Source organism: Montipora capricornis, chromosome 3 (genome assembly GCF_036669925.1).
Source record: "Montipora capricornis isolate CH-2021 chromosome 3, ASM3666992v2, whole genome shotgun sequence".
Lineage (NCBI taxonomy): Eukaryota > Metazoa > Cnidaria > Anthozoa > Scleractinia > Acroporidae > Montipora > Montipora capricornis.
In genome coordinates, this window is record NC_090885.1 from 70,533,419 (window position 1) to 70,545,918 (window position 12,500).

General features: G+C 39.6%; 1 protein-coding gene across 1 annotated transcript in view; it reads right to left on the minus strand.

The window, feature by feature from the left end:
- Positions 1-1,322: 1,322 nt before the first annotated feature.
- Positions 1,323-12,500, minus strand: part of LOC138043873 (M-phase inducer phosphatase-like) — a 12,169-nt gene continuing 991 nt past the window's right edge. The window contains exons 4-19 of the mRNA XM_068890367.1: positions 12,433-12,459; positions 11,511-11,544; positions 10,201-10,410; positions 8,983-9,123; positions 8,828-8,893; positions 7,742-7,783; positions 7,378-7,509; positions 6,921-6,970; positions 6,738-6,795; positions 5,251-5,335; positions 4,769-4,800; positions 4,051-4,113; positions 3,829-3,921; positions 3,339-3,469; positions 1,933-2,044; positions 1,323-1,823 (exon numbers count right to left, since the gene is read on the minus strand). Of these exons, the coding sequence (XP_068746468.1) occupies positions 1,674-1,823; positions 1,933-2,044; positions 3,339-3,469; positions 3,829-3,921; positions 4,051-4,113; positions 4,769-4,800; positions 5,251-5,335; positions 6,738-6,795; positions 6,921-6,970; positions 7,378-7,509; positions 7,742-7,783; positions 8,828-8,893; positions 8,983-9,123; positions 10,201-10,410; positions 11,511-11,544; positions 12,433-12,459 (1,426 nt within the window). The 3' untranslated portion in view covers positions 1,323-1,673. The remainder of the gene's footprint in view (positions 1,824-1,932; positions 2,045-3,338; positions 3,470-3,828; positions 3,922-4,050; positions 4,114-4,768; positions 4,801-5,250; positions 5,336-6,737; positions 6,796-6,920; positions 6,971-7,377; positions 7,510-7,741; positions 7,784-8,827; positions 8,894-8,982; positions 9,124-10,200; positions 10,411-11,510; positions 11,545-12,432; positions 12,460-12,500) is intronic.

A 12,500-nucleotide genomic window follows, 5' to 3' on the forward strand; every position in this document is an offset into this window, starting at 1 on the left:
CCTTGTATTACCACCGGCTAAGGAACAAGTTTAGAAAAGGAGAAAATGCCGGTTACCAAACCTCAAGAGAAAGTTAACCATTTTAAAATCAAGTACAAGACTTGACCACTATTCAGCAATGATTTTATACATACTAATTAGATTTGGTAAATAATCGGTGCAATTGTCAGCCAGTTGATCTTTAATGATGAAATGGTATATGAAATGAATCATATATGAACTGCGGATATGAAATCAAGTAAAGCTATGATCTTCGCAGTTATGAGCGCAATTTTTGCAATTGCGTAGAGAAGCCTGAAAAATTCAGGACTTCAACGGGGTTTGATCTTTAGTTGTTAAGTGCATAAAAACAGTTCCTTCACATTGGGTGCTCGGCGTTCACATCACGTCTAGGGATTCAACTTCTACTCTTTTCTTTTCATCTGCTAGCACAAGTCTTAGGGCAGAGTAATCTAAATTGACGATATCAGTCAATCCAGGGAAATTTACGAATTGCCGATAATCGTCATGTCAGAGGTAGAGGAGGCTACCATTGCAAGATGGTTCCAGTCCAATAGTGAGAATACGAATATGGTCTCTTACGATAAATAGCGCCAACCTCGTTATTGTAAATTGGTAGAGATGCTCAGTCTTGGTGGGCACTGCCGATAAGCAATAGGGAGATTTAGCAAGTACAACGGCATCGTCATCTACAATGTCACTTCAAAATATAACTTAGCGCTATCGTATTTCGCGATTATTCCACCTTGAACAATAGGGGCGAACCATCATGTAACTGGATTTATAGGAATGGCTGTGAACGATTTCCTGATGTATGCTCACCTTGTCGTCAAAACCTGAAATTTGGTGATTTCATGTTGTTTTGTGGACTACGGCAAAACATAAAATACTCTGAAGTGCTTGCTGCACGTGCAGCACGATTATTTTTCTTGTTTTAACCAATGATATCCTTGCTTTGTGGCGTTGTCGTTGCTAAAACTCCCGGCTAACATTACGTGCACGTGGTGAACATGTGTTAAGAGATGAAACAAAATACGTGACTACAGTTGCTATGGTTTTAGACCTCGCTGCACAACCCAAATTTTCCCGAGCATAGAGCAAGTTATACGAAATTGATCCGTAGTTTGCCGATTGGATTCATCACAGTGTTTAGACTTCTTGTGATTTTGGCAGTAGTTTTGGTTGGTTTACGACAGTTACATGAAAAGCCGTTCTAGTGTTTCTTAATTGTTTTCCTTTTGGAGTCATGTTCCCGCGGCAAGTACCGAGGAGAGGAAACAAGGTACAAGTTTAGGGCGAAATCAAAAACCTTTCAGCATCAATCGTAAAATACTGTTATTTATTAGGCATCCTAGCAGAATATTATTTACAAATTTATTATTCACACATTTCCATACACACGATAAGTTAAAGCAACGACGGAAAAAAATAATGAAAAAGTAACTACAGCAAATTATTATGGTTCAAAAGGATCGGGAATCAATGAGCTTGTTAAGATATCACGGACAATTGCGAAGAAAGTGTCGGGTTCAGAAAAGTAGCCTTGAAAAGTGTCAGGAAAAAGTCTTAATTCGACGTGACAAAGAAAAAAAGGAAAGTCCGCCTTAAAAACCAGGAAGAAAAGAAAACCGCTCGAGAAGATCAGACAGCATTTCCGATCCCAAGACGACAATCTAGCAACGGTAACCGAGCCCTGGTCGGAACCCTTTCGTTAATATGCTTCCTTCCGACTTCGATCGCTTAGCAAACTGAGAAAACCTCTTAAGCTCATGAGAGTAATTTTCGTCTAACATCGTGAGGTAGCACTGGGGCTCGCAGTATTCCTTAAAAACAAGAAAGGTGGCAACGTGTTAAAAACAAAACAAGGCAAGGTTGGTTTACAAATCTCACAACTCACCATATGTCCATATTCAAAATAAACAATCTCCTTACCTTGCATTTGCTGAAGAACGCTTTGTAGCCACCTTCGATAAGATACAGTTCTGGGTAAAACAATTTAGGGTACAAGTGCATGCTCCGGTCTCTGTTTCGAAGAAAACGAGACCTAAAAAGATATTCTTAAGTTAGAATGCATAATGTCCAGCGTATGGCGTCGGAAGAGACGCTACGAATGGTGGTACAACCACTTTAGCATACAAAAGGCAGCTTGGATTTTCCTGTGACTACCATCAAAAGTGTTGGCAGACCAGTCCCAACCACTCGTCACCTCCCCTTGCCAATTCGCCCTCCCCTACACCCCCTAGGGGCAATGTTGGGTGGTTGTGTGTTCAAATTTTCGGCACGGCTCGTGTGAAATTGGCACGGGTGCCTAAAAAGAGATCGGCAAACTTTGTTTACACATAGCCTCTCCACGTGGAGAGGCTATGGTTTACACTACACCATTTTTACCGTATCAAAAATACCGTGCCAAAATTTTTGGGCCCGGGTAAGTTCTCTTATAGACATGCGCAGTTCAATTATAATCAAGAACGTCCGCGTGATTTTGGTGGAGAATGAGCAGCCATCTTGAAATATACGCAAAAAAACCGCTAGCCTATATGAATTAAGGCTCAAATTTGGCCCTTTAAAGTGTTTTCACTACTTGTTCTATCCGAACCTTGCCTATTTTTTCAGCACCCGTATCATTTTTACCCGTGCTCGGACTACCTCGCCGAAGGTCCCAGCACGGGTAAGAATTTTGGTTCGGCACGGATGACATTTGGTACTGACAGGTTATTTACACTGCAAATTTTATCCGAGCCGAACCTTTTTTTTTGGAGCCCGTGCCAATTTCACCCGAGCCGTGCCAAAAAATTTCTGTAGTGTAAACCGGGCTTCATATGCATTAATCGGTATCTACAGAATTCCCTAAAGGGGAAGCTCATTATTTCACATTGTGCAGTAGGAACTTATTTCTATGACGACATTTGGAGATTAATTCAGTTCTTTTGTTTAGCAGGAGTTTTGGATCAGCTCTAACAATGGCCACTTTTTCGGATAGGCAAAGGTCACCCTTCCTTGTACCACACTTGTACATACATGGTGATGCAAATGATGCGATGCACCACTTGAGGGTGGAATTTGCGTTGTTGTCCTTCAGTTTCCATGTGTGTTTAAAACGCTCAGACTCGTTGCAGTATTTTCTTGACCTAAGGGACTTGGTAGGGTTGTTATATCGGGTCTTGAATCGTGCAATTGCAGAGTTAAAAGTGAAAGCCCTATGGCCGGAAAGTGCAATGCCCCAGCTGAAGATCATCACGTCCTACTGCGATGATCTTCGATCTAAACACTGCTTTCAGGAAACCAAGTTACAAGAATTGATCCTTCTTGCAGTCTATGTAACTGATACTCTCACTTACATATCGGGTCCTCTCTTGGATGAGAACTCGCAGTGGAATATTAAAATCGTCTTCTTCCCAGTCAGGCTAATCTTCGGCTTTTCAAGAAACTCGCGAACAATTTGCTCCGTCGTGTAAATGTTTTGTGCACCCTGTGTGAAAGAAAAACTAAGTCAAGTGGAATAACGAACTCCTGGGAAAGTGGTTGACGCTGACAATATTGGGAAAGAGACTGAGAAATTCACCCCCTCTCGCTCGCAACCTGCTTTGGTGTCAGGCGGTCGTGTATTTGCGTATATACCACTATCACCCATTCACTCGTGACCTCGAACGGGATATTGTAGGCATGTAGCAGCTGTGTAGTTCGTTCTGTACCTTAAGGTACCCTGAGGTAAATTTTGTAGTTGTAGCCGATCTGGAGAAACTGAAGAACTCTGAAGTAGGGCTTACAGGTGTTGGCCAAATTTAAGTTACAGAGGAGTTTTCGTTTTTTTTTAACGACAAATTTTACCTTGATATGTCCCGCATTGTACTCATAAGGATAACGGCAGTCTATGATGTGAGCTTCCACCTCAGGAAATTCATTATCTAACACGCGTGCGACCTGTACAGAGAAGAAGAATTGAACAAAAGAATTCTGAAAACCAACGTAAACCATCGAACATATACGGTATTTTCTGCGATGCTAAATTTTCTTTCTGCTTTCTGCAAAATACCTTTTACTGTTCCTTACCGTTTCAGGCGTCAAACATTTGAGATCATCATGTTGTCCCGGAATGGATGGAAGCGTGTAGGGCTGCAATGGCAAAAGAAACGACTATTGACCATCGATTTGAGAAATGCCAGAGACAAAGGTCCAAAGAGCTTTGAAGGGGGGGGGGGGGGGAATCTTCGGGTTTTAATGTCTGGGGGATGGGGATACTGTCACCTCAAAATATAAATTCGCGTTATTGTAATCACTTGGTGACTATTTCAACCTTTTAAATATGACAAGGGTGTGGTAGTTCCTCAAAAATGACACTGATCGGAACGGCTTTTAATTTAAAAGAAAAATGAAAATTTATCCTCAAGTGCTGACGTTCTACTGTTTTCGCTCACTTGCATTAGATTCGGCACAAGACAAAAGCCAGTTCGACGTTTGAACCGGGCCTTACGCTCCCTACAAGTCTGTATTCTCTTTGCAATTCATTGATCTCTACAATAGTCTGCTTTCACCTTTATTAATATTTTTTTATAAATATTTTTTTTTCTCCGTTTTAATCATTTCCTTTCACTAGTGATACTTGTATATTTTACTGTCTAATGCCGCCTCAAGGGCAAAAGGGTTCAAAATTAGTGTGAAAATACACCACACTTACGTGAAAACACACCGCTCGGTTGGAAAAACCCGGAAATGGACCATTCAAACTAAAAGAAAATCAATTTTAAAAACACGGTTTCTCTAAACTTACCCCACTGAAGTCTCCAACAACATTTTTATGACCTGAAATCGAAAATGAGTAGCTTCAATTGGTAAATTTTCATTTACCCGAGTATAAGGACTTTCGGGAGAACAGAAGGGACATGATGCAATGCTCAGAAGAGATTTCTCGTGCCGTAATTGTCACGCAGCTAGAACGGAAAAAATTCTCTTCGAAGTTCTTTGCTTCCATGGAAACGCTTGAAATGCGGGCGGCTAACTGCAATTTAAGTTTCTCGTACCTAAGTTTTGCTTTGTGATTAAATTCCAAAGCTTTAAACAGTGCGTATCAAGCTTATAAAACTGAGAACAAGAGCTCAATAGATTAGAGACTGTAACTAAATCAAATACAACCAATTTAAAGCACATCGAAGACCTTTTTGATGAGAGGGCAAAGCCAAAATATCCAGAGAAAAACTTCTCAGAATTGAGAAGAGAGTGAGTGTGTAGGATTCAGTTAAAATTTAGTCAAACCTGAATCATCAAGAAGATTTCCCAATTCACCATGAGAGCGTCTCAATGGAGAAAGGTTGTTAACATGCGCTGATGGCAGTAATGCCTGCAATTAGAAATCAACCAATTAAAAACAAATGATCAGAAATATTCTATTATTATTTAAACACCAATGAAATACCAACTGTTGCTATGGTTACAAATGAAAATCCCGCCTTTGGATGCCTTTTGTGAAATGACTTACATGGTCACTTGGAGATACGAAATTTCTCTTCTTGTGTTGAAAAATATTTCACGAGTGAGCGCAGCGAACAAGTGAAATATTTTTCAACACTCGTAGAGAAATTTCGTATCTCCGCGTGGCCGTGTAATACAAGGCTGCTGCCTAACAGGAGCCCGGTAGCCTGGGGCTCCCAAAGAATAGCTCTGGGCGCCTTAATTTTTCACAGCAACACCTTTCACTTCATATGTTGGGCTCCTAAGTTCTCAGCGTTTAGCTCTGAGGGCCCCTTTAAAATTTTCTTAGGCAGCAGCCTTGGTGTAATATCCTCTATTTATTATATAGATACTGATGAAATACCAGGATTTTTCCTTTTACTTAAAAAATCATATCTTCACCGCACGCAGTGAACATATTTTTACCTTTCACATGTGAGAATATAGGTGACGTCATGGTAACGAACACGATTGGCCAATAAAACACGAGCTTCCTTTTCAATGTAAGATACTTTTGTGCTTTAATATAATTCTTCTCTACTTCATTAACATTTTAATGGCAAAATTTTACATTATCATGATTTGTTTTTCATAACTTTCATATCTTGTTCCATGTTACACAACATGCACGTTTTAGCGGTTGGTGACCACTTTTTCATCATTTCGAAAATGAGTGAAACAAGTTGCTTTAAATCTGCACATTTCATCAATATCTGTATAATAAACAGAACATTCCATGGCTGCTTGGGGGTATAAATTTTATCTTCTTGCTCTGAAAGTATCTCTCACTCGTTTGCTTCACTCAGTCATGAGAGATACTTTTCAGCACGCGAAGATAAAATTTGTATCCCCGGGTGACCATGTAAAATCCTCTATATCTGATCACCCACTGGCAGGCCTCCAAACTGGGTGTGGCACCTTGCTTATCCTACCCCCAGCATTCATCACTGTTTAGAACTTGGCTGCAAGAGAATGTTCTCAAGGTCAAAAAAAAAGCTGTGCTGGCAATTGCAACAGAGAGGATGTTACTAGAGGATTTTTGTTACCTGGCTTAACTCATTTGACAGAACAGCCATCTTCCAGACCTTGGAGAAAATTCCTCTGGCATCCATGCGACATGTACACTGTTTAAGTCAATTCCAGATAACTGAAGAATTTTACAGCATCTGTGTAAAATTTTTGTTCTCTAAATGGACAACACTGCAATGCAGGTCTAGCTTGGGGTCCTGTTGTACTAGTAAATGTTTATGCATTTGATTTAAAATCTAGACAGTCAGCAACACGCTACATACCACATCAAGCATGGGTGAGTGACTGCTCGCACCTTCAATGACAGACATACATCTTTGCCTACAGAGTCAAATCAAATACATGCAAGGTATGTGTAAGAAAAAACAAAGGGCATAAATTCATCAAAATTGTGATGTTGTGAATTTTGTACTTGGAATTACTATCAAATGGACAATTACCCATACCTGAGCCTTTTTCTGAGGTTTGGGCTTGGATCTCTAGGAGGATTGGGTCTCTGTCGACATCAATCACACAACAGGGTAAATGACTTTAGAAGAGGATGGCACCTTTCCAAATTCCACAGTATTCTGATCATACAGCATTTTTGGAAGCATATTTCAACATAAATATGCCCGCTGGCCTGCTGCTAACAAAACTAAATTGTTCACAGTTGACTACATTGTAGGTCCTTTATTCATTTTTGAAAGACAAGTGTTGGAGACAAGTTGAAAACAAGTGTTGCACGAGATGTAGCATCCAATTCATCCTCTTTAACCAAGAAGGCAAAACTACATGATTGTATTTATGGTGAACTGCAGCATAAGCTAGTCCCATGAGAAAGTTGTAATTAAATAATAACATCAACTATCACCCCCCAACACATTTCAGATGGTTAACTTCAATGATTGACAGTTAGTTTACCTTAATGGCAAAAGAATTTGACCTCCGTCTGCGTGACAGTCTCTCATTGGTAGGACTCCCAGATGCCACAGTGTAGGCTCTATCTCTGCCAGCATTGAACAAATCTCTGGGTTTATAACCTGATTCAGATGCCTACAAAAGTAACCCACAAACATTTTCCAAAACGAAGTATAACTAGCCACAAAGATTCTTTGCTGAAATTAACCCATTGACCCCTGGGAGTGAGACTCAACAGATTTTACTGTCTAATGCCAGACAATTTTAGTCGTCAACTGGCGGGGGCGTCCTTGGGTTATTGAGGTGTCAATGGGTTAAGGTTGATTTAATATTAAAAAGAATGTAAATTCAAGTGTTCCTTTTTAACCTTTGGTGTGTCTCTAGTGCTATTCAGTTCCTTGTCTGTTTCCTGTGAGAGAAAAAAAGAGACCAAAAAGTGATTTTAATTGACTTCAATGCAGCTAGGCTGGTCTACCAAAAACAAAAAACAAACAAATTAATGAGCACAAAGTGCATGCAGGAGTACCACTTCATTTCCCTGGGAATCAACAATTTCAAACACATGCACTTTTTTCACAGTGAATCTATGTGGCCTTCATGTCATGAAATTAAAACCTTATAATTCAAAAATAAAATAAATTAACAACCACCATGGGAGTACCTCAACTTTTCAGAGACTAAGAGGACAAGGTGCATACACAAAACAATCCAAAATATTGACCCTTTATTTTCACTCATTTTAAATTCTTTTTCTTACCTAAACCATGTCTGGTTTAGACACCATTAAACCAAATTGTTGCATGAGAAATTAGACAGAGACCATCGCTTGGGAAGGCAGTTTTTGTGGTGTGCATGCTATTTATCTCTTTGGCTGATTTACTGTTAATCTACTTTGCTAAATTCGATTGTAAGTTACGCAGCCCGCCTCGATTAGGTAGCTTGCGGGTTGTGCAAATTCTTCAATTTGTTAAATTGGAACTATTCAAATAAAAAGATGACGATGATGATGAGTAAAGGGGTACTACATGTAATACAAAGATGAATGTGTGGTTTGTTGGCATTAGGAGGTGTATCTGTTCAACACTCTGTTGCAGTTTGTGGGCACAGTACATGTTTGATTGAAAGTTAGGCAGATCTTCAGCACAGGGATAGGCTTGGCCCCAAGTAACTGAAGGTTCTGTGCATTTTAGAGCAGAAAAGCAGTTTGTGGAAAAGGAAAGCAGTTGGGGGAACACTGGAATGGGACTGGGAAAGAGGAGGAGGTGCTTTTCTTATGCCATTTCCCTATCTGCTTGCTTGTCCGCTCTAAAATGGACAAAGCTGTCAGCTATTCAGTCAAGTACAGCTAAGACAGACCTACAAAATTCAGCGACGCAAGAATTCAGGTGTATCAAACTGAGTGTAACACTGTTAAGAGAAAATAATTACAAGACACTGAAAATATATCACGTACCTCCCTAGAAACCAAAGGAGCATTGACAAGCTCAGTTATCCCCAAGGGTAACTGTGAGCACTCATTCTATAAGGAAAAATAAAGGTCATGAAATCATGAAAGCTGCCAGGTGTTTGGATGAAATTTTTTGCAAATTATTAAAACTGTTACTGTACCTCTTTGCCCTGCTCTTGTGCCAGGTCTTCCATGAATCCATCATCGTCTCCATCTATATCAAAATCAAACTCATATGTTTCACTGTCTTGACTGTTACACTCTGATGACGATGATGGGAGGAAGGATGATCTCGGCTGGACCTGCAAATAGAAAAAGGCAAAAAGGTAATGAAGTTTTGAGTCAGTATCTGAAATCTGACATCATTATCATCAAGTGCCATCTACATGTACTAGTAGCACAGGTCGGCTAACATGGATCTCCAGCTGTTATGTACAATCTTCTGCTCTTCTTATATATCCATCATAAGTGTGCAATGACCATTCTTTGATGTTCTTCATCCAGGTAATTCTTGGTCTCCCCCGTCCTCTCTTCCCTTCAATTTTGCCTTCCAGTTACTGTAACAATGTTTGGATCGACCTCACTCTTATTAGTGTCCAAAATACTGGCATTTTCTTTTCTTTACTGTGACTAATAATGATCTTGTTACATTTGCCATCTTTAAAATTGCTCCATTGGTTTTAAGTCCCGTCCATGATCCTCTTAACATTTTTCTATACACTCACATCTCAAAAGCCTCTAGTTTACTTTCCATGGTTTTGGTCAAAGCCCATGTTTCACAACCATATTCCTACAATGCAATAATAATTATTATCATATGACCCGTACGGCCCTGCGCGCGCTTTCATTGCAAAACTATTGAGAAAATCCCCGTATGAGGGCCGTACGCGATGCTGCAGGCAGGGCCGGAAAAAGCCATCCGGCCTTGCTAGGATCGCGTACGGCCCTCATATGGAGATTTTCTCAATAGTTTTCCAATGAAAGCGTGCGCGAGATGCGAACTAAAACAACTTTTTTGCTACATAAATCTGACTTTTCGGTCAAAATGAGCGACGTAAGTGAACATTCCGAATTTTGTTACCCAAAAAAAAAAAAAAAAAAAAAAAGGAAAAGCACGGTGGTCATATGATAAAATGCTTATTGACTGAGTTTAGGTCAGGCCGGACAGGAAAATATTTGGCCCTCTGTCATGGCGCACAGACCTCGCTGCGCTCGGTCGGTACGCCATGAGCTCGGGCCAAATATTTTCCCGTCCGGCCCTCCCACTCAGTCAATAAGTACATATTATTGTCAAGCATTAAAGGGTTTACAACAAATATTTATCCACTAATATTTCAGCAGAAGAAATAATGAACAGTGAATTCAAAAGATGACACTACCTGTGGTGAAGGATCGGATAAAGTTCTCCCTGATGAAGGCTTTGGCAGTTTCCCGCCTACTGGACACTTAGGATGAACAAACTGGAAATCTCTGTCCTGAGCCGAGTGAAATAATTCACTTGTTTTGAAAGTAGCTTCTTTGTCTGCATTTAAGTTAAACGAAATGTTCTCCTTGTTGGCAGAGTAATTAGGGCTTTCTCCAGTCTCAACCTAATAAAATTTAAGCAAAATGCATCCAGTCACCAACAGCATCAAGACCAGTATGTGGACCAAACATTGTCCACATCATACTACAAAAACCACTGTCTGATCTGTGGAATGGACCCAAATTTTTGAGCGACTCCCCTGCCCGCTTCAGTTTAACATTTTGATAAAATTCCTTTTCCACAGTGTGAGCAGTCGCCAGCTTTCGGTGTCAAGGTGTACTGGAACAACAACAACAATGGAAAGATTTGTTTTCAAAATCATGAGTCCCAGGGGCTATTGGAGAAAATTGTTCTGAAGGAGACAATTCCACTGGTTCTCCTAACAGGCATTCAAAAACAAAAAGAGCCCAGTCCTAGATCAAACCTTTAAAAGCAGAATCACTCACTTCTACCCGTGAGAAGCCTATTGGTGGAGACTTGAATTAAATTGATGCAAAACCGCAAGGCCACACATTAAAACTCACATAACTTCAAAGAAAATGAACAACAAGAAACTAAAACATATCAACGCAAACTATTTTCTTGGAAGAAAAATGCATAAACCATACGTGTTCTTAGTCTTCCGTGCATTCGTGATCAATTGCGATCAAAACGCTTTCTGCCATTTTCAGCAGAATCATAGTAAAAGTTAGCCTCACTTTCACATCGGCTGTTTAACAAAGATGGCAGCCAAGAGTGGCCAGACTGAATTGTAAATGCATTCTTTTTAAAGAATCACGTTCCAGAACAGGTATTTTGAATAAACTTTTACTTTCTATGTTGTTTTGTTTTCTCATAAATACCGTGGTATTTTCGCTAACTAGAGAATATTTTTCATTGCCTTTGAATGAAGTGAAAGTGACTGTTTCTTTTGTTCATAAATATTTTGTCATTACGTTTGCTAATTCTGAAGCCCAGAAAACTGGAAATTGTATTTCCAAGCTTGTAGATTTCAAAATTTTCTGCATGCCCCCGGACCCCCCTAGAAGAGAGGCAGCCTTAGGGCCACCGCATTGTCACAGCCACCTACTCTCATATGGGTAAGACACTTACTCAAAATTTTGTTGAAAGCCCTGTTTAACCAAACCCAATACTCTTTTTATGAAGGTAAAACTACTAACTTACTGGTAAGGAATGCCACCTTTTAAATGAGGGTCGCCTAGAAAAGAAAGATGTCATATATCATATGGCTGTGACCGAAAAAGAAACTTAAGGGGAAGTCATTTATTTTGCTTCCTTCTCAAAACTTTAAAAGGCAAAAGGAAGAGGGCTGTGGGAATCCAAATTCCAAATGTTCAATTCATGGAGCATGTGAGACACTTAAAGCTTCATTAATTTACAGAATATTTATTGATATTTTTCTCTGACAACTTTATCCAAATCACAAAAATAGCTTAAGAGGAGGAAATATTAAAACACGCCTGTGAGGAAGACAGCAAAATAACCAAACATTGTTTCATGCTACTCCAGCTTAAAATGAATGCAACTTACAAAGTTATGGGTCTTGAAGTTTTTATCACATTCATTTTAAGCTAAAGTAGCATGAAACTATGTGTGATTGTCCACCTGGGTGCTTTGTGAACAGTTATGTGAACTGTAATCTACCTTATAATTTGCAGGAAAATAATCCTTGTGAAAGGGTTTTGGCTGGGGAATATGGCTGGGGAATACTGTTACAAAACCAAAAACAGCTGTTTCCCCCCCCCCCCCCTCCCAAAAAAAAAAAATTCATGCCTTCATGAATACAGTGTAAAATTTAATGCTATGCTTTTTACAATGACCAGCCAAGTTGATGGACAAAATGAATTCAACAGCCTCACCAGAAGATTTGTAAAACAATAGCAAAACACGTGTTGGACGGAAACAGCTGGGTTGCCAACCAAAGATTTAAATTATCCAGTTAACACCTCACCAACAAGTGGCAAGAATATTACTTTTCTCCGACATGATTGTTTGATCAGCTTGAAGCTCAGAGATTTATCTTGATGTAATGTTTGAAAACTTATCTAGAAACAATTAACCAAAAAAACTGGAAAGCCACACACACCTTTGCTTTCTTTTTTCAGCGTTTGACCTAAAAAACAAAAGACAAAACTCATCACAAGACCATGTCAC